This window comes from Drosophila rhopaloa, unplaced genomic scaffold, assembly GCF_018152115.1.
Source record: "Drosophila rhopaloa isolate 14029-0021.01 unplaced genomic scaffold, ASM1815211v1 contig_115, whole genome shotgun sequence".
NCBI lineage: Eukaryota > Metazoa > Arthropoda > Insecta > Diptera > Drosophilidae > Drosophila > Drosophila rhopaloa.
In genome coordinates, this window is record NW_025334990.1 from 8,957,279 (window position 1) to 8,983,149 (window position 25,871).

General features: G+C 42.6%; 7 protein-coding genes across 30 annotated transcripts in view; 3 read left to right on the plus strand and 4 right to left on the minus strand.

Moving 5' to 3' along the window:
* LOC108050765 (MAP/microtubule affinity-regulating kinase 3) overlaps nt 1-8,175 on the plus strand; it is a 32,019-nt gene extending 23,844 nt beyond the window's left edge. For 19 of the 23 annotated variants that reach the window (XM_017132604.2, XM_017132624.2, XM_017132623.2 and 16 more), the window contains 4 exons: nt 1,132-1,255; nt 5,373-5,522; nt 5,585-5,703; nt 5,766-8,175. In XM_017132604.2, the coding sequence (XP_016988093.1) occupies nt 1,132-1,255; nt 5,373-5,522; nt 5,585-5,703; nt 5,766-5,824 (452 nt within the window). In that variant the 3' untranslated portion in view covers nt 5,825-8,175. Of the gene's footprint in view, nt 1-1,131; nt 1,256-3,577; nt 4,979-5,372; nt 5,523-5,584; nt 5,704-5,765 lie in introns of those variants that run through there. The other 4 variants (XM_017132622.2, XM_017132610.2, XM_017132617.2 and 1 more) reach the window with 2 other exon arrangements.
* On the minus strand, nt 7,982-9,331 carry LOC108050769 (tubulin-folding cofactor B). The gene is made up of 4 exons (XM_017132628.2): nt 9,080-9,331; nt 8,647-9,018; nt 8,463-8,584; nt 7,982-8,404 (listed from the first exon to the last, which is right to left on the minus strand). Exons 1-4 carry the CDS (start codon nt 9,200-9,202, stop codon nt 8,287-8,289), a joined length of 735 nt encoding a protein of 244 aa, XP_016988117.1. The 5' UTR covers nt 9,203-9,331; the 3' UTR covers nt 7,982-8,286.
* Nucleotides 9,332-9,755: 424 nt separating this feature from the next.
* On the minus strand, nt 9,756-14,854 carry LOC108050824 (WD repeat-containing protein 19). Of its 2 annotated transcripts, none has more exons than XM_017132711.2 (9): nt 14,557-14,854; nt 13,778-14,503; nt 12,895-13,507; nt 12,186-12,762; nt 11,847-12,129; nt 11,611-11,791; nt 10,462-11,545; nt 10,037-10,406; nt 9,756-9,970 (listed from the first exon to the last, which is right to left on the minus strand). In XM_017132711.2, the coding sequence occupies exons 1-9, from the start codon at nt 14,715-14,717 to the stop codon at nt 9,865-9,867; spliced, it is 4,101 nt and encodes a 1,366-aa protein (XP_016988200.2). In that variant the 5' UTR covers nt 14,718-14,854; the 3' UTR covers nt 9,756-9,864. The 2 variants fall into 2 exon arrangements, with proteins under 2 accessions (XP_016988200.2, XP_016988199.2); XM_017132710.2 differs by having other exon boundaries at nt 12,895-13,510.
* Nucleotides 14,855-14,937: 83 nt separating this feature from the next.
* LOC108050813 (rab proteins geranylgeranyltransferase component A) lies at nt 14,938-17,001 on the plus strand. The gene is made up of 3 exons (XM_017132697.2): nt 14,938-15,110; nt 15,176-16,255; nt 16,314-17,001. Exons 1-3 carry the CDS (start codon nt 15,062-15,064, stop codon nt 16,712-16,714), a joined length of 1,530 nt encoding a protein of 509 aa, XP_016988186.2. The 5' UTR covers nt 14,938-15,061; the 3' UTR covers nt 16,715-17,001.
* On the minus strand, nt 16,812-19,743 carry LOC108050812 (serine/threonine-protein kinase hippo). Its single transcript, XM_017132696.2, has 2 exons — nt 18,329-19,743; nt 16,812-18,272 (listed from the first exon to the last, which is right to left on the minus strand). The coding sequence occupies exons 1-2, from the start codon at nt 19,584-19,586 to the stop codon at nt 17,569-17,571; spliced, it is 1,962 nt and encodes a 653-aa protein (XP_016988185.1). The 5' UTR covers nt 19,587-19,743; the 3' UTR covers nt 16,812-17,568.
* Nucleotides 19,744-19,831: 88 nt separating this feature from the next.
* Nucleotides 19,832-24,264, plus strand: LOC108050736 (parkin coregulated gene protein homolog). The gene is made up of 6 exons (XM_017132543.2): nt 19,832-19,870; nt 20,851-21,301; nt 21,401-21,579; nt 23,355-23,526; nt 23,641-23,790; nt 23,851-24,264. The coding sequence occupies exons 1-6, from the start codon at nt 19,832-19,834 to the stop codon at nt 24,009-24,011; spliced, it is 1,152 nt and encodes a 383-aa protein (XP_016988032.2). The 3' UTR covers nt 24,012-24,264.
* LOC108050827 lies at nt 24,031-25,198 on the minus strand. Its single transcript, XM_017132713.2, has 3 exons — nt 24,815-25,198; nt 24,617-24,760; nt 24,031-24,548 (listed from the first exon to the last, which is right to left on the minus strand). Exons 1-3 carry the CDS (start codon nt 24,933-24,935, stop codon nt 24,433-24,435), a joined length of 381 nt encoding a protein of 126 aa, XP_016988202.1. The 5' UTR covers nt 24,936-25,198; the 3' UTR covers nt 24,031-24,432.
* Between the last annotated feature and the right edge of the window lie 673 nt (nt 25,199-25,871).

Here is a 25,871-nt window from a genome sequence, read left to right on the forward strand (position 1 = left end):
AGTTTTAATAATAATAATTTAATTTTATCCACACCCTACTTCTACTAAAAACCCAAAATCCAAAAAAAAAGCCCGATCTAGGCTAAATTCATTCATTGATGTTAACGAGCAACGAATGTATTTTATTTATATTACTTTTGAAACTGAAACTGTTTTCATGCTGCATCCGATAAAACAACCCAATTGTATCCCGCACTGCACCTATTTTCCATACATATTGCATACCAATCGCGCCTCTTGTTTTATTTTAAGTTGTCAAGCGATTAGTTACTATATAATCAACTCGATCGATCCATTTAGCTGAATGTTACTTTATGTTTTTGTACATCGCATCGCTTATGATTTTCGCGATCAAATTCTGCACCCCTCTGCACGTTTGTCTAAGTGGACTCGTAATATTAGTACGTTTGCCCATGATACATCGAATCGATCCCGATTGCCCGGCCACCCAACCCTCCCACCGCTCCTCCTGTAAATATCTTTGTGTGTTTGGAAATACGGATGAAAAACTATTCATAGCGATCAAAATTACTGAACGATTGAAAACTGACATTTGTCTGTCTATATTCAGCTATCGCGATTCTACTAAAAAAAAACCGTTAACCAGACAAAGTGCAATGTGATTGTTAGTAGATTGTAAAATAACAATAGAAGTCGTTTTTCTATTTACTTGTTTGCAAATTTTATGCAATTTCATAGAAATCTCTAGATAGTTAAAACATATTTTTGTTGGAGTCTAAAAATGTTGAGTCGATATTTATATATAGAAATAATATGTACATTATATGTTTAACCTCTTCCTAACATAAATAAACTTTTAGCCGTAATAACTATTGATTTTTGACATCTTAATTTTGTTTATTTTCTGTAAAAATTTTCGCAATGGGACAAGTGGTTGTCAAATGTTTAATTTTTCAAAATATCGATCATATAAATTATCACGTTGCACTTTGAGCCTAACAATGGAGCCGTATGTACGTACTCTGAAGTATTTTAGTATGTATCAACCTTAGTTAAACAAAAAAAAATAATAAAAAAGGAATCAGTTAGTTTCTAGTATGTGTTTGTGTACACACTATCGAGTGCTTATTTTCGATTTGATTCTAACCTTAACATCATTGCGATCCCTAGGTCAAACCAGAGCACGAAACAACACAGCGCTGGAATACTCGGGCACCAGCGGTGCCTCCGGCGACTCCTCCCATCCGGGTCGCATGAGCTTTTTCTCCAAACTCTCCTCACGTTTTAGCAAACGGTAAGTGCCTTTTCAATATCACAATGTGCCAAATTCATTTCTTCAGTTAATGGAATATTACAAGAAAAGCAAATGCAAACTGCAATTCGATACTTTCATTTTTCGTTTGTTATTCTTTCTTTCATCATTTTGTGTTAATTATTTTCTTTTTATTTATATCTCGTTTGTTTGATTTTTCTCGTTTATCATTTTGTTTCATATTTTCTTTGTTTCATTTTATTGCATATCTGCTGCACATACAACCATGTATGTATGCTCATGTTTTTTGTTTTGTACCAAGTTCATTCTGCAAACAGTTGTCTGGCGAGTGTCCGTAAAAAGTCACTGAAACCAGCCCAAAGTTATCGCTACAAAACGCATTGCAATGACATGCCCATCAATGCACATAACTAATAAATCTCGTTTTAAACAACAAATCTTCAAATAGATATCAGACAATAATTTTTTGAGTTTAGTTCTGAGGAAGGACAGGCAAACAGGATTCGGTGTTAATGATATTACAGACACCAAAATAGAAGAATAGTAGCAAATCCAAGAAAATATTTTATTGGATGATGTATAAAAAATCGGAAAAATATTTATTTCATCCGGTAGATTGGGCATTACTAAAGACAGACAAATTCCGTAATTGAAAAATTACAAGCAATGCACTAGAAGAATTAACTCGCACTGCAGTTGGCTCTATATAACGAGATTAACATATATGCACAACATTTTTTGTGCGATTCTGTGTTGTTTAAAACTGCTAATCTGTTGATATTTACGCAAAAACGTTTCTTTGACCCATCACCCCCACACCAGTATCACATTTGTTTAAATACTTAAACTGCACTCCTTTAAAAATTGATAGCTTAAGCGAGAGACAGAGAGAAAGGAAAAGATTTAATTTCCAAGATAAATATAGACAGCTCTCCCATTAACCGACATAACTGCTAAGCAAATGCGCAAGTTTTTCGACCTCTAAGGATAATGTTACTAATAACCCACCCAATTCAAACCATGCATTCGATTGCATGGTGATTAAAAGTGTTATGGGCATTTTTTTGATTTTGTTTCCCCATTCGTTTATTGCGAAAAAGCTAGTTAATAATTATAAAATTGTTACTTATCTTCCACTAATGATCTGCACATTTTTTGTATATGGAATTTCTTTTCTGTTTTTCTGTTTTTGTTTCTTTATCCATTTGTTGAACTGAAAGACTTTCAGAAGGAATGTATGTACTCCCTATGTATATACAACGAACACCTAACACACATGAAACGTACACCCAGGACTTTTGTTTATGAACGACCCGAACTAGCATATGCACCACATCGGTCCGTTGCACTCACAATCCCCCTAAGTTGTGGTGGTTCCGTTGGGTTCGTTGGATCGGTGAGGATGGGAGGCAGTGGGGTGCATATGCCGGATCGGTCGATAGCTTAGACGCTCGCAATGCATTGCTAAAACATTTGTATTCCTACCCATATTTAGTTAGCATACATACGTACCACCATACTACTTACAAATGTACATTGTGTAATATATTCTGAATGTGGCTCAGCCTTAGAAACAGTGAATGACTGGCTATTCGGTCGGGATATACGATATACTATATTAAAGTGTCAGTGTCATCAAAGCCCCGAGTTATCATGCCTGACTATCAATTGCTCAATTACTATAAACGAAATAATACGGAACTCTAACCACCACATCGATTGCAATATTCGAATTCAAAATCCGCCTCTGATTCAGGTGCAAAACAAATACAAAACTATACATACAAGCATATGTGACAACGTGCAAAAAACGTGTTATACGGAACTGAATCCATAATCTAATTGGCCGGCAAACAACGGCCAACGTCTGTCGCTTCCTCTCTACGCTCTCAAAATCTCCGTCACACCTTTAGTTTGTTTTATTCTCGATTGATTTCTTAAAAATGCATATATAAATATTACGTAGTTTTTTATCCTGTATATCCACGTTTGCTTTGTACAACTATGTATGTACTTCCATTATATCACCTCACGCTAGGAAGGCTCTTTTGTTCTTGTCTCTTTCTTTCATTTATTAAATACATGATTCAATTAATTACAATAATGCTCTTTGACAAAAAAAAAAGACATGTGAAGTGTACCTTGTACACTGTACTTATCAGTTGAAGAACAATTGCGTTTACTTTTCTTTTTCTATGAAGAAACATGAAAAATGAAACTTACCATTATTCCGTTTTATTCTTATCTGTCTTCTTTGGTTTCATTTCTGGTATTTGTTTTACCCATTATTAATATTTTTTCCAGCCGTGAATAATTTGTTTAAAATTTTTTCTTTAATTTTAGGCCAAACCAGTAATTAACAAAACAAGCATTAACTACTTCTTGTTAATAGTTCTAAAACTGAAACTGAAACAAACGATTCCCCTAGAGTAAACGCGCGTGACGGAGAGGTTCAGATATGAACAGACAGACACAGATATGGTCGAATCTAATCGGGTCGCTCGGATCGGATCGGGATACAATACTGTTCCCGTTTCCGTTGTCGATCCGATATCGCTTTCGATTCAATTCCGATTCCGGTTTCGATTCGAACCCCTTCAAATGAACACCGACAACGTTGAGTTCCGTTGCGTTAATTGAAATTTCACAAATACGCCTATGTTTTATTACAATTATTAACTAATTATACATATAAATTTATATAAATTAAAGATACATATACATATATTTAAAAGTAAAGCAACCACAAACAGAAATTACGAAACCCTTTGTTTTCATTGTTTGTAAAACGATGCGAGGAGCGACCAGAAAAAAGGCAATACAAAATAAATATATAATAAACGAAACGAAACCGAAACAAACAAAAATCAAATATGATATGCAAGATCTAATTAATGCAATAATCAGAGAGAATCCTGACTACTATTGCTGTCACTGTCACGATTATGGATTATATTAACTACTAAATATTACACCTACGAGTACTACCTAACTACATATATATTTATGTTAAATGCGTATCGCAATTATAGTTAATAAAATAAATAATATCACTGAGGAAGTGAACGTGAGATAAAACTGCAAAAAGTAAATAAACTTAAGTCTAACTCAACTAAACCGATCTAAACTGAACTAGAGTGCGTGGTGTTTTCGCCTACATCATTATCTTATAGTAACCACAATAAAACACCAAAAGAAGTTGCTAATTTTGTAACGATGATCTTGAATTTTTATTTAGCGATCTTTGTATTTATATGTATGTGTATGTATGTATGGATCTGTTTTTGTATTTCGATATGAGCTTGAATTAAATTGTATCCGTGGATCATACAATCAGATATCAACCAACCAACCAACCAAGCAGCCAGCCAGCCAACTAACGATCTTGCAATTCATAATCACCCACTGTTGCGCAGAAGCTGAACTCTAAGCGCAGAAAGCCAGATGTGCAGCGTATCTAGTATTTAAGCATACCACGTAGTCACTAAAAACAATACAAAGCGATACATAAAAACTAATTAAACTTAAATTCAAGGAATAACAATGTATTACCATTAGTGCATGTGACCATTTTATTTGTACAGCTGATTATCTATAGATCGTGTTATCATCGGGCGCCTTCAGTGGCTCGATCAGTAGTTATCTATACATATTAAGTTTCAAAGAAATAACGCATAATTAAAACAATTGATAATTTAATAAATCCATAATAAATGATGTGAAACATTTGTGAGCAAAAGAATATCCCTACACGCATTTTAATTTTATTTCATTATTCATTAACAATTTGCATTTGCTGCCCACGAAACAATAGGTGCGGTTAAATTTACTGGGAATTTCAGTTGGCTTATAAACAATTAAATTTGGGAAAACAATTTACATCAAACAGACTTACCGACAAACTTATGATTGACCTATGCTTGCATCTTAAATATTAGTAAACAAAATGAGAAAAGTAAAATAAAGCATTGATCGATCAGCTTGATTTAATAATGTAAAGCTTATGGGCATACATAACACGAAAGATTAGAAAAAAACTCTGCAATTTCAAGGGCATACGTGATTGACGTACAATTGTGACTTTAAAGTCTGTGGACCGCAAGACTTTCGATATTATAAATTGGTTATATATTTTCAGTCAAACAACTACAGACGAGGCAGCGAAACCACGGGTTCTACGATTCACATGGTCTATGAAAACCACTTCGCCCCTGATGCCCGAACAGATAATGCAAAAGATTCGTGAAGTACTTGACCAGAACAACTGCGACTACGAGCAGCGCGAGCGGTGAGTAAAAATAAAAGTATATCAATAGTTATTTATAACTATATTTCTGTGATCATCATTAGATTTGTCCTTTGGTGCGTGCACGGAGATCCAAATACGGATTCCCTGGTACAATGGGAAATTGAGGTGTGCAAGCTGCCACGTCTCTCATTAAATGGAGTGCGCTTTAAGCGAATCTCTGGTAGGTTTATTGATAAGTTTTTGAGAAGAGCTTTATTAAACGGTATTTTTATTGCTCGGCAGGCACCAGCATTGGCTTCAAGAACATTGCGTCTCGCATTGCTTTTGACCTCCGGCTGTGACTTAACCAAACGAACAACGAGGGGAATGCGGCCGCCGCCGCCGCCGCCTCGCGGCCTACTGATCCATCCGACACCTTATCCAGCGCCAACTGTCGGAGGGCCAGCAACGATAGCACATCCCGGCTGTCGGAGCTCTCGCTTCTGTGTCGCTCATTAACCAGCCAGCAGGGCTCCCAGCGACGCAAGAAGAGCCGACTGTCCACGGGTGGCAGTGAGGATCAGAAGAAATCCAACTCGTTGCTGTCGGCATTTCAAATGTACTCTCCCTTCAGTTCCAAGGAGAATTTACAGTCCAGTGAGGAGGTGGAAGATCTGCAGGTGATTGACACGCAGCCAGGACACTCTGTTGATGTGCCTCCCTATGCTGACTTCAGCCCAATCAATCCAATTATGGAAGAGGATGCTGAGGGCGTTGAGGGTAAAACCAGTGAAGCCAAAAGCTCTGGCAGTGGACAAAAGACCAAAGGCGACGGCGGCGGCGGCAGCGGCGGTGGTGGTGGGGGCAATCGATTAAAGCGAAACATCAAGCACACCGGGAGCCTAATTGTTCGCAAATTAACTGCCGGCAGGCACAGTGATGCGGACAAAAAGGGTGCGACTGGGAAAAAGGATAAGGAGCAGCAGGAAGTGGCGGCTACGGATAAGGAGAATCCAAGCAGCAAGCCGGAGGGCAAGGTCCCCATGCTACGCACCACAACCCTCTAATGCAATGGAACATGGCCGTAGCATGGGCAATACGTTTAGTTGTGGGGCAGTTTGTATCTATTGAATGAGTAATTTGAAGGCACTGCGGCGGATCCCTGCTGGAATCTCAAGAAAAAATTAGTGTTAGCATCTCTCCGTAGATCGAACGTATTGAATATATAACTACACATTACAATCAAGCAGACAAACTCCTCTATCTATCCACACTGACATGCATTAGCACCCGCATAGATACGCACATATTTACATACGTTAATTAATAGGAACCTAGTGAATGGGCCAGCAATATTGGTCATTGAGCTGGAGGCAAGATGAATTAAAAGTACATATAGGGAAAACAGAAACACCACTCAATAAAACCGTAACAATAAATATTAACAAGAAACCAATCAACGCTCTATAAACTGCATTTATGTGTCGATATCCAGTAATCAATTTTGCTTGGCGAACAAACGATCAAGGAACCCAAATTTAAAGATAACCGATTCGGGTTGTTTCTTTTTTTGAACTTTATTTTCAAGAATGTCGTATATGTGTAAATAATACATAATATATCAAGGGCCGTATCGCAAATCGGTTAGCCAAAGTTCTTCTTCTACTATATTGAAATGTGCCCAACTCCAATCTAAACACCATCTATTGTAATTATTAGACCTGTGCTCGAATACGTAGTTGGTACTTATACCTTATACTTTTGTTAATTTCCTTCAATTTAAACAGTTCATAGAACACACAGACAGCAAATGTATGTATATTACTGTTAAGGCTACAAGTTTACTAACAACACCACTCCGAATCATGTAACACTCAGATGCAATTGTGGCCAATTGTTACCTAGTTTCCACTAAGTTCACTTACCCCAAGGAAAAGACGAGCCAGTGGCTGTAAAGGGCCATTCTACATGCAATTGTTGAATGTTGCTGAAGCAGACTTTAATGTGTTACGAAAAAGAAAGTAAATGGGTTTTAAGGGAGGAGCGATCTCAAGTGAGATGTAGAAAAAAGACGACCATTTATCTAAGTTGTGGAGGCTCAAAAACAGTCTATATATACCAAAACATATACATAGTTGCACATCAAGTTGTCTTCATCATGATTGTGACGCATTTCTGTAATTCTTAACTTTTGAGAGAAGCATGCATCGTTTTATATATTTGTTGTTAAATGACAGCTAATTGGAACTTATTAATAATTACTAGGACTAGGCAAGAACGCGCATAAACACACATAAGTATATAATACATGCATAAATATATAAAGCAAGCAGCTTATTACATATACGCCGAGAGATATCCTCAAGTAGATTGCCGGATTCCCTTTCCGAAAAAGAGACATATATATCTGTGTAAGCATTGCTAAAACTTCACCTCTTTTATGTTCTTTGTTGTCAGCAATCTGCGGTCAGTAAAATAAATTGGCACGACCAGATCCACTTTGCACAATACGCTAGATGTATACTTATTTCTGGTATTTATTTCGGTCCAAAAACGGTTGAGTTAATGTAAAACAAAGCGAAATTATTGAGAACACCATTAAATCAGAATTATGATAATGCCGATTATAGAATTTACGAATAATCATGTTGTAAGAATATCTGATATACATACATACATAGATGTTTTAATTAATAAAAATGGCATAACTATATATAGTGTTGTGATTTCCTGCGTTCAAGTAATCTAAGTGCCTTGTAAGTCTTTTGGTTAAAGTGGCATGTGCGATGCGAGATGTTGTGACCTGTGGGAGTGCCGAATACTTTCAGAGTTCGTCATCCATGTTGAAGTCTTCAGGCGGAAAGTCACCAACCGTAACGGATAATGGTGATACGAAGCCGCCGTAATTCGGGGCACAACTGAAGTATGCTTTTCCAGCGATACTGTAAAAAAGTTGATTTGTTTATTACTTCAGTTTCCTATTACTACTCAAGAATTTACCTTCCATTGTTTTTGCCCAGCGGCTCATCATATTCAATGCCAATGAAATGACCGCTTTTTCCTTCTAGCTGACCATTATATCTGATTGTTCCGCGCCGAGTTGGATTACCTGGCACCGTGACCTAAAATAAAACCAGCTTTTGAGTACATTGTTACCAAGCCGTTCAGTTGAAATCTGCTTCACCTCGCATCGCCCACCCAGGACGCACAGCTCCGCCCGCTTCTGAATCTCCTCCGCCTGGAGACGCTTCTTTTCCTCTGCCTGCTTCAACTCCTCCTCGTTGTACTTGCCTAGGCGATTCTGCTTGAGGTAGTTCCGCACGGAATCAGTTCTCTGCTCGTACTGATCCTTGGACAATTCGAATTTCTCAACGGGAGCACTGTCAAAGGAAAACGTAGCGAAGCTGTCGATGACGTGCAGTCGGAGGCCATCACAGTTGGCATAGTAACCCAATTGGGCGTCATTGTTGTCCATCGTGGATACGCAGGTGTCCCCCTTGAAGACCTGTACCTTCATCGTGCCCGCACATCCGCCTGTCAAGATCTCCAGCTTGCTCTAGGGGGAAACCTGGATATTAGTATATGTGTATTCCCTATCGATCCTTTCAGGAACATACCTTCAGCTGAGCAACTGTTAGATCCTTGGCGAACTTCACCTCGAAGGCGACTGCATCATTGTGCGAATTGGACACATTTGCTTTGATGAAATCCGATTTGCCCGATTCAATTATTAGCGACATTTTGCGTTTCTTGGGAAATGTTACCACGGAATGGAGAAAATAATTTGGAAAATTATCCAGAAAAACCGGGTGTTATTATTGATTGAAAAGTGACTAACAAAAACCGTGTCAGCAGTAATCAAAAAAAGCACTATAGCGTTTTTGTGGAGCTTAAAGGAAAATACCAACAAAAAATACTATGCAACGTTATGCCGTTACAGTATAACTCTTATTTGAATATTTTGCATTAATTTGATTTAAACGGATTTTTTTGTTTATGGCTCTTGAACAAATGTTTAATTTTCGCCTATAAAGAAACAAGAAAATTAATATGTGAATTTTCCTTTTGTAATTTCATACTTTATTTATAATTTTTAATTAGCCTTTCTAAGCAAATTCATTTTGCTTATACAGACTAAAATAATTTTACTAAATGTAAAATAAAGGAGATAGAATGAAATCAACAACTTTAAAAATCTAAGCAAATTTCTCTTAAAATCAATTATTTTCTGTTCGAAACGAACCCCCTAAAATGACTCCCGAATGCCTTGGAAATAAAAATTACGGATTTATCTTGGGTGATATATTAGGTGTATTTTGTGCTTTGCAACTTATATTTATCTATTTTTTGGTGTGGTGATGTGCAGTCTATTTGTTTGCTTCAGTCCTTAAATGATTTAATCTTAAGAGGCTGCCAGAATGTAAGGCCGAATATCCTCGACGTCCAGTAGCTGCTCCGGTGCTACGTGCTCGCCACACATGGGACACTCTCCATTTTCCGACAGAATGCTGCACATAGATAAAATTAACAGCCTAGTCAGTCACTTTAAATTGATATGATAATTCCGAACTTACTTCTCCATCTCGGCACGGAAGCAAAGAAAATCGCATTGCGGACAGGAGGTCATAAGCTGCTTGATGATGTGCTGCCCAGTGGCGATGCAGATGGGCAGTGTGGTCTTGCAGCTGTAGCAGGTCACCTCCATGTTGGCCAGGTTCGAGTCGCAGATGGGACACTCCATCGTCTCGTCGTCGATCTCATCCCGCAATTGCTTGATGCCCTTGGGAGCCTTGCGCACTATCGACTCTATTTTCTTTGCATAGCGGGAGTCCAGTTGATTCCTGTAATCCGGACGCATCAGAGTGGAGGCATAGGTAAATGCTGACTTCTTGAGACCAGCTCGATGACACTCGATAACCGTGGAGGTAAGAATGGGAATGATATCTGTAAAATTGATAGATTATCAAAAACTTTTAAGAACATATGACAAAATCCTTACGCTCTGGAAACTGGGATATACAGGCGGCAACTTGGACTAGAAGCTTGGCGGCCAGCAAATGATTACCCAGTTTTACATGAATTCGCACCAAGGTGTAGCGATGTAGTAAAATAAATTGGTGCCTCATTTCAGCCGTCACTGACAGATTATTCCGGCGCAGTTCCTGGTACATGGAGTACAACAGATCCCTTGCCGACTTGTAGTTTCCAGCGAGCTGCTCCTGGTTGGCGATAATAACAGCCGTCTTAGCCGCGTCTTTGTAATGTTTCCTTGCCATGTACAAACGAAAAAGATACCGCGGATCCTTGGGTACACCATCCACTTCACCCAACAGAAACTCGATAAGTTGAGAGGCCAGCTGCTCATTGTTTGATGTGGCCACACAATCAATAGCCAACGATAGCGAGACCTGCTCCTCGTTGTTAAAGGCCGACGCTTTGAGCAAAAACCTCAGCGCCTTGGTAAACTCTCTGGCCAGAAAGTAATATTTACCCGCCAGAAGTGTGTACTTTTCACCCTCGAAGTAATGGGCAAGAGCCAAATAATCGGATGATTTTGCATTCTCATACCTCTCCAGAAGCTCGCCATGACGCCTTAATTTGTTGTGTCGCTGGGCGAGGGCAAAGGCCTCCTCCACGCAGCCGCAGATGACAAGAAATTGGAGGGCCTGCTCCACATCGCCGATTTTCTGGTAAAACTTGGCTAGTAGTTTAGCAGCATCCATAGAACGTGACTCCAAAACGATTTCAGAGGCTGCATGGGGATCGCACAGATGGTCCAGATAGATCCTAACACATGCATCCAAATCACCTGCAATTCGATAGCTCCGTATTGCCTCCTCGAAGTGGCCATCGTTCTCTTTCGCCTTGGCATAGGCGGCATGTAGTTTGGTGCTCTTTACCTTCGGTAAAACATTATTGGCCTTGTTCCACATCTTCAGAGCAATGTAGTGTCCACAGGCCTCATCATAGAACCCACCGCGTTCATACAATCCTGCTGCCTCGGTAAGATGTCCAACGGTAGCCAACAGCTCAGCGCAATCAAATAAAAGCTGCTGGTCTTCAAGCTCCACGGCATATTGGATCTTTTGAAGAGAAACATTATTCGAATAACTTTCTTTAGGTAACTAATGAATAAATATATATTTACGCCTCGTCTGAAATCTCCCGCTCTGATAGAGGTCCTAGCAATGCCCATCTTGCAGAGACGCACATGCTCCTCATACTCGGGAGAACTCTCCATTAAAGCAGCAGTATCATTCTCCTTGTTGTTAATCAAATCCTCCTTGTAGCCCTTTTCGTAGTGATAAAGAGCATCTGCATAGTTGCCACTAAGAAACAAAAAAAGTTAAAGCTGCGGTTAGGTTACAATGTTACAATCCATACGTGAACTCCAATTGCTGGGCGTACTCCCGGGCTATATAGGGCACCTCCTGGGGATCATTTTTGTGGGCCAGGAGCAGCGCCTGATCCCATTGAAGGAGATCTCGGCAGAGTTCCAGGGCTGCTCGTGTATAAACTCCCCTTAACATGTGCTCCTTGGCCTGATCGTACTGGCCCAAAAGCGTACAGCAGCAGCCGATGAGCATGTCCAAATCCTCAACATAGCGTAGCTCTCCCAAAGCATTCACAAAAGCAGCTTCTCCCAGCTGACGATATGCTCGAATAGCTATGAATTAATCAATCAAGAATAGCTAATCAAGAGAAGAGCAGCACTATTCTTACCTATATCCGGTTCAAGATCTGCAATGGCCTGCTCCCCAAACTCTCGCCAGGCGCTGCTCGAATTCATTTGCTTGCACAGCTTGAAGGCCTCATCGTAGTTCCTCAGTCGCAGGAGCACCTGAAGATTCGCTGTCTGACTGTTGCTTGGATTGACGATATGGGTACTGAGGGACTGGTTTGCATACTGCCCACCATCAATGTGAAGTGCCATTTCCCCGCCACAGAGCAACAGTGGAAACTGACCCGGATTCAGCTTGGACTCACCCACCTTTAAGGTGTGTGTGCCTTGCACAGAGTGCCGCACAAAGGCGTGGGTATTCACAATCCTGGCATCGTAGCTTATGAATATATTCGGCTGAGTGAGATCCCAAAGACAGCCAAGGCACTGCTTAGGAATGTCCGGAATGAGCAAGGCCTCCTCCACAACGGGCAAAAACACATAACCCTGGGAATGATCGTCTATAAATATAGCCTTGGTACCTTCGATGTCGATGAAAAGCTTCCGGATGCCCATACTGTGTCTGTAGATGCTGCAGCTTTCCCACTTTTCCAACGAATAAAAAACGAGGTGACCTATCTGGGAATACAGAGAGAAAACAAAACGATTAATTTAAAGTTAAAGTTTTTTAAAGCAACAATAACCATTTACAGAAACTGATAATGTCAAATTTAATTGCAATTTTCGTTAAACAAAAACCAATAAACTTACATCAGTAGCAAATATCAGTAGTTCCTGGCTAAGGGCAAAGCATGTGATCACCGCATCGCTTGGCATGTTGGGCAGCGCGGTGGGGAACACTGCCTGCAGCTTGTCCTTGCAGTTAGGGTTGTCGGCGGCGATGGCCTGGAGGATTAGCTGGGGTGGACAGAGAGCGGCACAGTAATCTGCATTCAGCCTCATGCTCTCCACGCTTCGGGGAAAGTCACGTTCACTAAGTGGACGCGGTTCCTCGCCCAGACTCTTTCCGAGATCATAGAACCACACGTGTTTTTCAATTCCGGCGGCAAAGTTATAAGGTCCCACCGCCATGAAGGTGGGCTCTCCCTCCAGAGGCAAGCGGAATGGCAGTGACTTGGTCTTGTCCGGGGCATACACGTAGATGGACACCTCGGCCAGACTGCTCAGCATCACAATTCGGGGAGCTGACACGGCGAACAGGTGTGGCAGCTTTGTCACATAAATGTAGACAGTGCCGTGATTCGTGGTCACCGCCAGCAGTTGGCCATCGGGAGACCAGTCGATCATCTGAACACCTGCATGGTCGGGCACGGTGATGATTCGCTCTGTTTCTTGCAGATTCGTAATTGAGTGAATCTTGATGCTGCTTAAAAAATATATTAAAATCAATTGGTTATGATTATCAACAAAGTTGGTCATTAAAAAAAAGGCGATTTAAAATTCTTTCTGAAAGCATATAATACGACTTTGTTTCGATTTATATTTTATATCTTTAAGACAAAGCGAATCAAATCGGTCTAGTATCGGTTAAAAATGTTATCTGCGAAGATGGTGAGGTTTATACTTATTAGGTATAGAATTAAATAGGATTTAAATTTGTAAACAAAAAAAGTTTTTAATTGTCACTATTTACCTGTCGTCTCCGCAGGAGGCCACTATATCCAAGGTGGGGCAGTAGGCTAGCCCCGTCAGCGTGTCCTTGTGGTTCTTCACCTGCCACAGCTCCTGGCCCACGTCCTTGGGATGCGTGGAGATCGCTACTACATGTCCGTTGGAGAATCCCAACAGGATGTAGCCATCACCGAACCACTTGTGCTGCATCAGCGACCCATAGCGACTCTGGAAGCCCAGCTCCGTGGGATTCTCTGGCTCGGGTAGGTAGTAGAGGAACAGTGTGCGCTTTCCGATGATCATGCTGATGGCATTGTCTCCGGCAATCCGTTCATCGTTGGCCATTTCTGCAAAGTACATATCGGTGGGTGCATCCCTTAGTTGGACAACACGCACCGTGTCCCCATCCTCGTTGCTCAGCGAGAAACTCTTGTCCTCCGAACCGAGAGCCAGCAGGTTTTGAGCGGACCAGGCGCCGCAGGTGATTCTTTTGCTGTGCTTGCCGAGCACCGGAGTGGGTCGCTTTCCACTGCGGTGGTTGTAGATGGCCAGGTTGCCGCGTCCAGTGCCCACGGCCAGTAGCTGCTGCTGCTTGGACCAAAGGATGCAAGTCAACGGATCCCGCAGTCCTGTTTCCACGCTGATCTTCTCCTGGCTGGTGTAGTCCCACAGCGTTATGTTTGGCGAGCCACTGTTGATAATGCCGAGCAAGTCGCCCTCCTGGTCCCATGCGAATCCCGAACAGAGCCTGGAGACCAAGTTTTATTTCGGCCATTACTTCCTAGACTATATCTGTCTTACCCTGAGAGTATGATGCGCTGCACCAGCTGCCCCTGGCGATTGTACAGGGCGACGGAGCCATCGGTTCCAGTGGTGGCCAAAAGAGCCTTCTGCCAAATGAAGTACACATCACCAATCCCGTGCGGTTCCTCATATTTGTACAGTATCTTTTCGAAGGACATTTTTGGCTTTTTCCTATTTTGTGGCAGGGAACATTCTGCGATCTACAATTTTCCGGCTTTTGTTTACGATTTTTCCGTTTCCATGGTAGCGGCTAACACAACTACAAGCCACCTGCGCCTGTGTGTGTGTTGTCTTATTGCACCTGTTGATTTTTGAACTCACATTTGGCTTTTTGGCTATTTTAAGAAATTAGCGAACACTGTGAGCAGCTGGTTGTCGTTGACGTCACCGTTAGTTGCGCATCCCTAATCAGCTGTTTGTGTGTAAATTCGCAATAAATTCACAAATTACTTAAATTCTCTTTAAATATTGTTTAACTAGTAGTAATAATATATCTAAAAAGATGTCGGATGACCTGCCGGAGCAGTTCGACCTGGTGGTCATAGGCACAGGTAAATATCAAGACTTTATTTCAAGTTTAAACCAAGAATGAGTCATTGAGGGACGCCCTTTTCAGGCTTCACCGAATCCTGCATCGCCGCTGCGGGCAGCAGAGTGGGCAAGTCGGTGCTACATCTAGACAGCAATGAGTTCTACGGGGATGTGTGGAGCTCCTTCACCATAGACGCTCTATGTGCGCGTTTGGATCAGAAATCCGAACCCCATTCGACATTGCGAAATGGCAGCTACAACTGGCACACCACGGAAAAAGAAACAGGCGAACAACCTTGGAACAGAGACTCCATGCTGGCCAAATCGCGTCGCTTCAGCCTGGATCTCTGCCCACGCATCCTGTACGCTGCCGGGGAGCTGGTTCAATTGCTCATCAAGTCAAATATCTGCCGCTATGCCGAATTCCGAGCCGTTGACCATGTGTGTATGCGGCACAACGGGGAGATTGTATCCGTGCCCTGCTCCCGCAGCGACGTCTTTAACACCAAGACGCTGACCATTGTTGAGAAGCGGCTTCTAATGAAGTTCCTTACAGCCTGCAATGACTATGGCGAGGACAAGTGCAACGAAGATTCTTTGGAGTTCCGTGGGCGCACGTTCCAGGAGTACCTGCAGGCGCAGCGGGTGACCGAAAAGATATCATCGTGCGTGATGCAGGCCATCGCGATGTGTGGCCCCACCACCAGCTTCGAGGAGGGTATGCAGCGCACGCAACGATTTCTTGGCAGTTTGGGTCGCTATGGCAACACACCCTTCCTGTTTCCCATGTATGGCTGCGGCGAACTGCCGCAGTGTTTCTGCCGACTGTGCGCCGTATATGGTGGCATTTATTGCCTGAAGAGAGCTGTTGACGACATTGCCTTGGACTCCAGCTCGAATGAATTCCTGTTGAGTAGCGCAGGGAAAACGCTGCGAGCAAAGAATGTGGTCTCTGCCCCTGGATATCCACCAGTTTCAAAGGGCATCGAGATGAAGCCTCACATCTCACGGGGCTTGTTCATATCATCCAGCCCCTTGGGAAACGAGGAGTTAAATAAGGGCGGTGGTGGTGTGAATCTTTTGCGATTGCTCGATGCCGATGGATCACGAGAAGCCATCTTAATTCAACTGGCGCATTACACAGGAGCCTGCCCTGAGGGATTGTGTAAGAATCCGTAGAAAGTTTGCGATTGATATATATTTAATGAGTGCGTTTCTTTCAGACATCTTTCACTTAACCACGCCCGCTGTAAGCGAAGATCCTGCGGCTGATCTAGCTGTTTTTACTAGCCAACTCTTCGATCACTCTGATGCACAAATAATATTTAGCTCATATTTCACAATTGTAGCCCAGTCCAATAAAAGTGTCGCTGCCGAGCACATTCACTACACAGATACCCCAACCTATGAGTTGGATTATGACGCGGCCATCGCTAACGCTCGCCACATATTTGGTAAACTCTTCGCGGATGCTGACTTTCTGCCACGAGCCCCAGATCCAGAAGAGATAGTGGTCGATGGCGAAGATCCCAGTGCCTTGAACGAACACAGTTTGCCCGAGGATTTGCGTGCACAGTTGCAGGATATGCAACAGGCAACTCAGGAAATGGATATACAAGACTAGATACAATTGAGAATTAAATCAAAGAAGGGACCTTTTCTGTCCTTGAATATCATAAGACACGAGCTGACCATTTTCTTATTAAACATTTCAAAATTAATAGGTCAAGAGAAATTTTAATCGATTGTATACAATTTTTTGCTTCATATATTCCTATATATTTATTGTGTAAATTATTTATAATTGCTAAAAGTACTAGGTATATATAAATGTTTATATGTGAGTGCTTCTGTGCATTTTGCTTTGAGAAATATACTTTCGAAAAATATGCATTCCAATGCGTATAAAAATGTTTCTCCTTTATAATTATTGCTTGACGGGTTACTGTTTTTTTCGCACGAAGACCAAAATTAAGGTTTATAAAGAGATTAAGGTTAATAGTTAACAAGGAAGAACGAATAATAATAATAGTAGTCTTATAAATAAAGATAAGGCTTAGGCAGTTGGGCAGCTATAATAAACACAATATAAATTTGGATTGAAGATATCAATACTAGAAGACAGATCAATGGAAGATAAAACATAAAAAACCAAACTAAAATGTGATGAAAACCAAAAATGGAACAAACAGAACACAAGTATTCGTGCTGGAAGATTCTACCGACGACTCCTTTGACTACATTTCATCCTGTTTTCACTGCATTTTACAATAAAGCTTTTGTGTTTTCATTTCTTGTGATTGGTTTTTAGGCCTTTACATCAGTCGAATAAGCTCAATATATGAACAATTTTTTGAGGATACAGATTGTGGGTCTGTAATGTCCGGCATTTATCTGCAAATTCAACCCAATGTAAAGGTCCTTGTGAGATTTGAAATTCAATTTTCAGTTGTCATGCGAAATTGTGAGTTGCTATTCCTATATCTTAATCAGATTATTATTGATATTCTGCTGGCGTTTGCGCTTCGCATTCATGGCGTCCACAATTGGTTGCCGCTTGGCATTGTATTTCTTGTTTAGTTGCTCGATCTCCAGCTCCAGCTCATGATCGATGTTGCACAGCCGCTGGTTCAGATCGTCAAAGGTGAGGAACTTGAGAAATTCAAATTCACCCTCCACATACGCGTGCGATTGCGTGTGCATATGCTGGTTTTGATATGCGGGCGGCGGTTGAGCTTGAGCCGCAGCTGCCGGGATTCCCTGCTGGCCTATCGGAGCTGCATTACTAAGCAGCAGATTCTGTTGGTTGTTGAGCGCAATGAGCTGTTCGTTCATCAGAGGATAAGCCATAAGAACTTGTTGCTGCTGCTGGTGCTGTTGCAGCCCATACTGATTGATGGCGGAGATCTGCTGAAACTGCATTTCCATGTTGTGCTCCCAGTTGTTAAAATCATTAGCTCCGCTGGCCAGGTGCTGCTCCTGTTGCTGCTGTTGTTGTTGCTGCTCGGCTGCAGCCGGGGAATACTCGGTGGGCATAGACTTCTCATCGCCGCGAGCATCGCCGGCATTCTTCCGGTCAAAGTGCTCCAGGAACTGCGGTCTGTAGCGGTTGCGCGGCTTCTGATCGTCGTTTTGTTTGGCCGTTGTGGAGTCGTCCGAGTCCGAGTTGATGACCATCGTGCCTAAGTATTGAAAAGCCATGTTAATGTCTCTAACATATTCAAAACCACTATCTTACCCAAATTTGACTCTAGTTCCACCATTGTGCCGCTGTCAACTGCCGGAACATCTAAGGGAGATGCAGCCGACAAGGCTGCTGCGCCGCCTACCGTGGGATCAGTTGCCTTTGCCAGGTTTCTCAGGCCTCCCGGACCTAATGTGCCCTCGTCCACACCCTGCTCCGCATGCGCTATCATGGTAGCATCCGATGCCGAGCTCTGTTGGTAATCGCCAAACTTCTCCGGCACCAGGGTTCCCGGATCCTCCATAAACACGTTGTTTAGTATGTTCTGCAGCATGCCGTTTTCCTGGGTGGCCAGACTCTTGGCTTGGCTGCTTACCACTCCGCCGGTGCTACGGTTGGCCCGCTGCTGCTCGCGAATGGCACAGGTCTCCTCCAGCATGGGTTTCAGGATCGATCGGTGCTTGGCGTTGCGTATGAACTCGTGCTCCAGGAGTTCGGTGGCCGTAGCCCGATCGTCCGGCTCCTTCACCAGGCACTTGCTCACAAAGTCGATGAACTCGGTGCTCCAGCGATCAGGCTCCCGGAACGATGGTGGCGGCTTCTGGGGGATCATGAAGATGGCCCGCATGGGATGGATGTCACCGTAGGGAGGCTTGCCCTCGGCCATCTCCAGGGCGGTGATGCCCAGTGACCAGATGTCGGCCACACAATCGTAGCCGATTTCCTCGATCACCTCGGGGGCCATCCAGAAGGGAGTCCCTATGACCGTGTTTCTCTTGGCCATCGTGTCTGTGAGCTGGCCGGCCACACCGAAGTCTGCCAACTTGGCATAGCCTTCGGTATTGAGCAGGATATTGGCCGCCTTGATGTCGCGGTGGATCTTCCGGCGCAGGTGCAAATAGACCAGACCCTTCAGCGTGTCCGACAGGATGGTGGCGATTTCGTCTTCCGTGAGTGTCTTCTTGCGTAGCCGCATGATGTCCGAGACGCTGCCGGCGCCGCAGTACTCCATGCAGATCCACAGGTCATATTGCTTAAAGTAGGAGCCATAGTAACGCACCACGTACGGCGAGTCGCACTGTTGCATAATGGATATCTCCTTGATGATCTCATGCAGATCGGACTCCACGGGCACCAGCTTAATGGCCACGATGGAGCTGCTCTCCTTGTGGAGCGCCTTGTACACGGATCCGTAGCTGCCCTCGCCCAGCTTGTACATTATGTCGAACACCTTCTCCGGCGGCTGCAACAGCGACTCCTCCGACAGCTTCTTCAGCTCGCCGTTCGAGCTGGAGGACATGTTACCCGCCATCTCAATGCTTATCGGTTTCCGCCGGTCCTGACTATGCGCGAAACTTTCAGATTAGCACAAAAACACACAGATAATTCGGAATTTCACAGCGACATATCACACTTTTGTTCTTTATTCGCTCTCGTTCAGTGTTGGCTAGGATGTGAGGGTTCTGTTCGAGCACTTTACAACACGCCACCCGCATAGACAGGTGTAGCGTTGCCAGACAGTAAGGCGCGGCGTTGCCGAACAGCCGCAGTGCTCTAATGAAAAACGTAAACAAAGCGCCAGTGCTGGTTAGGAAGGTTAGTCATTTATTTAAATTAGATGGCGCGCATATTAAAATTAATTAAGTTTAAAAGTGCATATCAAAGATCACGACTCCATCCCGGTCAGACAAAATTTTGCACTACATTTTTTTTAACTATGATAAATGCATAGTGCAATGCTTCTTCTTTGTATTCAAAGTTTTCAAAATCTGCGAAGCTACTGATAAGAAATAAGCTTTTGTGTGTTTTGTATGACCTAAGCCCTGATTGGATTGATTAAGTGATACCAAAAATAAACCTAATCTAAGAAAAACTTTAAGACGACATAAGTGAGTTTGACAAATTGGAAAACTTGTGTTGTGCAGGTCAAATATTTCATCTTTATAGAATTCAATCAACTTTACTGCAATATATACACTATGAACTGTTTTGTTACCTAACTAAGATAGTTGGATCGTTTATTTATTAATTACATTTTATATAACTACAAGCGTTTTACACACTTTGATTGGCCGCAGTTGACTTCCATTTTTGTTAATATTAACAATGTTGTTATAGACGAATTTAATCTTATACTTTATTTTATTAAACGCATATTAAATTATTTTAAATCACTATCAGATCACTCGCAGCACATTTATGTGAACTATTATAAGAGACAAATTGTTAAAATGTATGCTGGAAATTAAATGTTTATATTTATATATATTTGGGTAGAAAGATTGATGAGTGCTACATCAATTTGTAGTTACTAATCTGCGGGTTCCAAAGAACCCCGATTAACCCAGCTCCGAAGGGTTCGCTGACCTGCAAGGCTTCATAAAAATTCTTTGCAAATAAATGTGCCTCCGGAGATTGTGAATTTATTTGCACAGACCATTGATAATACAAGCAATGAGAGCAACATAACTGGCGCCTTCGGGGCTAACCGGCTTGGGGTTTGCCTCGAGGTTTGACATTGTAATAATTGCGACTGGAAGAGAGCACCGAAACCGAATCCGAGTAAGCGGCATTAGCTGTTGGCTTATCGGTCACTAAGCCGCCGCCGGGGGAGCCCTAGCAACGTGCTCCATAGAAACGACACGACACCCAACAGCAACGCCAACACCAGGAGTGCCAGGCCAAAAAAAATTCCTTTGCTCGGCAGTTCGCTGTTTACACTACGTGGCTGCACATCGTCGCACTCCGGATTGGCCATGGCCCAAACGGCACGCACCGCCACGGGAAGGCGTCCGACGCACCACGACTACCACCATAGCGCCGCCATCTCGCTGAGACCAGTCCGCTCCAAGTCCGCCCATCCGGCGCCACTGCGTCCGCTGAGCGGCGTCCACGGGGCGGCCGTCTCCTCCCGTCTCGTGCCGCCCTTCTCCATCCAGTCGCAGCAGAAGAACACCGTCGTCATAGACGGACCCATCCATGAGTCCGCCCCCAAGACAGCCAGTGCCAGGGCGCGGGCCCCGAAAAGTGCGTTTGTTTGTTTGTTTGTCTGTTTGTCTGCCTGTCACAGTTAACTGTTTGTTTCCCTAATGATTTCCTTTACCATTTCCGTATACTCATTTCCAGTTCTAAGGCGGCAGCAAAAGTCCATGTCCACCTTCAATCTGGGCATGGGTCTTAATGGAAGTGCCGCGAGTGGGGGTAACGATCCGGGACGAGGAACCCTGTTTCGGATGTACTTTGACCGCGGTGACCTGCCCATCAAGATGGAGTATTTGTGCGGAGGCGATAAGATCGGCTGGACGGTGAGTAGGGGTATAGAGTGGTAGAGAACACATAACCAATTCCATTAGGTCATTAGTGTTTTCGATTAGTACATAAAGCACGAAGTTTTGGTTTCTGGGGTTCCATCATAAATTTACGTTAGTTGCCTTTTGCATAGAAAAGTAAATGGTTATTGTCTTTTGAACTATTTTTTATAATTGTCTTAGAAAACATCGCACAAATATTTTATATATTTAATCACCTAACTGACTCCCTTACGAAAATCTAGATATTAGAACCCCTTTAAAGCCAGTTTTATTTAAACAGGAGTCCAAGCAGGGAAGTCAAGAATATACTCCTTTAAAGCTAAGTCTTAAGATCGCCTTAAGAATTATGTACGTAAACATTTGTTTTCATACTGCAAAGGTTCAGCAACTAGAAATTTCCATATGCCAGTTGCTATTTAGAGTCGAGTAACTTCAACTACATCTAATCCAATGTGAATCAATGCAAATCAAAACAAATCGCAGGACTGTCACTAAAAGGGGTAACCTTACTACTCAGTGACCTATAGGCGAAGCAACTATTTGAGTTTCGCTCGAATTTCGTACATCTGCGTGTTCAATTATTTCAAGTGTTGCAGCTAAAAGCGAAAACGAGTAAATAATATGCCATTGTCTATTTCCGGAGTTAGTAGAGCACCGTCGTAGTGACGGGCAAGCGATTCCAGCCGGAATGCGACTGCTGACATTCAAAACGTCGCACCGTCCAACTGTCAGTCAGTTTTTCACGGATTGGAATGGCATAGGGATCCTACTTTTGCCACCGGATACGTGTGACCCTTCTAGCTGGTTCAATGTCACAGACCTTGGGCGGGTGTTCCACGGATACACCCACATATGTGTGCGGCGGATGTCTTTTGGGCGGTGCGTTTGTTTATCTAGGCCGAAATGCCGCCGTGACAGCTCGTGTGCATTCGAGTGATATGTGAGTGACACTACTTCATTTGCGTCACTGGGTCGAAGGTCGAAGTCGGGGAACCCCATGTGTGAGTTGCCCGCAGCTGCGATACCCGAGATGTCGCCGGGGTTTTAATTATAAATTCTTTTCTGCAATTAATGCAAATTGGAATGCGGTTAGGTCTTCAAGACAGAAAAGATGTCCGTTAATTGGAGATACCTATAAGTATTTCCCCAACCAGTTTTATTTCTTTTTCGAGAGTTCATGTATCAAGACTGAGAAATGTGAGTTTCCTTAAAAATTACTCATACGACGTATGTCTCCCATTCTCAACTTATTGATCTCGTTCAAATAAGAGTCAACAGCTAAAGAACAAGAAACCTATTTTTTTTGGCACAAAATAAAACTGAGTTTATGCCACCTGCATTAAAAATTAATTATTGATAATAATCAGTGCATCAGTGCGTATGAGTGATTTGAAACGAATTGCTTAAAACAATTATATTGCGGTTCTTTAAATGAAACAGTGCACACAGTATAAATTAAAAAATTTTGATCGCCCTAATATGCACCAGGAAAGAAAAAAATTAAGGAACTTATTAACATACGCCAACGACATGTGAGCAGTTTTGATCACCTGAGTTGAAAATTTGCGGCGTCTGGACTTTCAGACTACCGTAACAACCACATTTTTGCGAAAAAAGATTAGACTAGACTTATAATATAATCCCTATAGGCAGGTACAGGTTAATAATATATTCCCATTTTTCGTACACGAACCAATTTCGAACTCCGAGCGCTCTATTCACCTTTGACCCGCTGTTCTTTTCCCTTCCCTCTTCGTTCCAATGAACAGGTGGATATTGAAAAGCTGGACTACAGCCTCTATCTGCCGCTATTCTTCGACGGACTGGCGGAGACCAAGCACCCGTACAAGACATATGCCCGGCAGGGGGTTACGGACTTACTGCTCGCCGGGGGCGAGAAGATACACCCGGTGATACCGCAATTAATATTGCCGCTGAAGAGTGAGTACCAGGGATTCGCCTGGCACGCAAATGCCTCGAACTTTTTCGGTCTAATTTGCACCTTGCAAATCCGAATTCATACAAACTACGAACTCAAATCCGCCCCCATTTCAGACGCATTGAGCACACGAAACCTGGAGGTAATGTGCACGACATTGAAGATAATCCAACAGCTGGTCATGTCCTCGGATTTGGTGGGACCCGCCCTGGTGCCCTTCTACAGGCAGTTGTTGCCCATGTTTAATGCCTTCAAAGTGAAAAACTGTAGGTATTTCCATGGGCCACAGCTTTACTGGTTCATCATGTGTTCATTTAATCTCACAGTAAACTGCGGCGATGAGATCGACTATGCCCAGAAGAACAACCTGAATCTGGGGGATCTGATCGACGAGACATTGCAGGTCCTGGAACTGCACGGCGGCGAAGATGCCTTCATCAATATCAAGTACATGGTCCCGACCTACGAGTCCTGCTATTTAAATTGAATTACGCTTCATGGTTTTGTCCCTTTACATACAATATCATAAGTATTTATTGAAATTTACAAACATTACAAAATTAAATAGATATTTGATTGATTGAGATTACAGTGTGTGTGGATATAGTTTCCACTTATATAAAAAGCATTAAATTAAATTAGGCTTCTTTGATTTGTTCCTTTACATGCAATATCATAAGTATTTAGTGACATTTACAAACATAATATAATAAAATATGTATATATTTGTTAACAACGGTTTTCAAGTGTTTAAATTGTCTGAGATTATAGTGTATGAGATTATAGTGTATGAGATTATAGTTTTTTGAGTATATAAGTGAGGGGGGCCAACATCCTGGTGGGGATGCTGGCGGAGTTGGGACACGACAACTGGACCTTGAGGAAGCCGTCGTGCCCCCTTTAGGTCTTCACTTGGTGGGGGCGTACTCATTCTTCTTCACATTATGGGGCGAATAGCGATTGTACAGGCCCCAGATGGAGTTCATTAGCTTGTCGTTGTACTTGTTCGGGGAGTACTCGCGCTCTGAAAAGATCGATCAGTCGATGAGTAAGCGATCCATTGACCCATACGGATCGAGATTGAGGACTTACGGGTTAGAGCGTTGCCGTTGTCAACGGAACCCTTATCGGAGGCAGCGGACCTCAGACGGGCGACGATCATCTCGCGTTCGTTAAATTGCTCGCGGATCTTGCATGCGGCGAATGCACCTTGGGGAATGGCGGCCATTTTAGCAGCTGCAAAGTATTTATTAGTCATTCGAATCCTTAGTTATTGCTATAACAACTTACCGGTTAGGGAAATAACACTGAGGAGGGAGAAAAATTCAAAGTTTCTTATAAAGCTTAGCTTCCAGCACTCTGCGAAATGCCGATCGAGGTTTATGATTTTTCCGTTCAGCAGCAGCAGCATTCAAAAGCCAAACTCAAAGTCCGCGACAAATGGGTGTTTGGGGAGTATTTCGCACTTATCGAAATGTGTCCCAGATTGTCTTTGTTTTTTTATACTTTCAACTAAGTTGAACCAATTGAAAGGGGATTGGATTGTGTTAGCACTGTAGATCGGGAGGCATTAAATGCCAGTTGTTTTATTTCACGAAATTGCTCGATGATCTGCGAAAGATGTCTCTGGTACTCGGAGATGAACACTCAGCACAAGGGTTCGAAACTGAACTGAAGCTGCCGCCTAGGAGTGATGGCGATTTATAGACCGCGTGCTATGATCGCAGCTCCGGGGTGATACACGGGGGACAGGAGATCAGGCTGCCTTGATAGCGCGATAATGGAGCCGGCAATTCATCGCCATTTTGTTCCACTTATCAGCTGCATTTGTCGTTGTTTTGGTCTGTTATAGAGGCCCATTTGTTTCCAAGCTTTACGGGAAGTTTCGATGGGCTGGGAAGCAGATGTAGTTGATATTGAGGCAGCTGCTTAACGACATCTCTGGGAATCAGGAACCTGGATCTCTAGACGAGATTTGCTAGTCTAAGCAATATTAAGGGCTCTAGTACCCGTCTCTTTTGTCCCAGTACTGAAATAGACAGTAATCTACTGGGGCTGTGTTTGAAAACCAGTCGAATCTGGTTATCGACACACTCTAGAATATAGTCAGAGGCATTTGCGATTATAATATTATTAAATACTGACCTAACTTGCATGTTGTTTATTTCAAATTCATTTGTATGTTTATAATGTGGAGAATGTTAATGATTTTGCTCCATTAATTTAAGTGATTCGTCAAGATGTTGGATTTATTGGTTTCTAATAAAGTTGAGAAGGAAACATTTATATTTATGACAATGAACATTAAATTAAAGTTCAGTAAACGTTGCCTTTCCTTAAATAATTT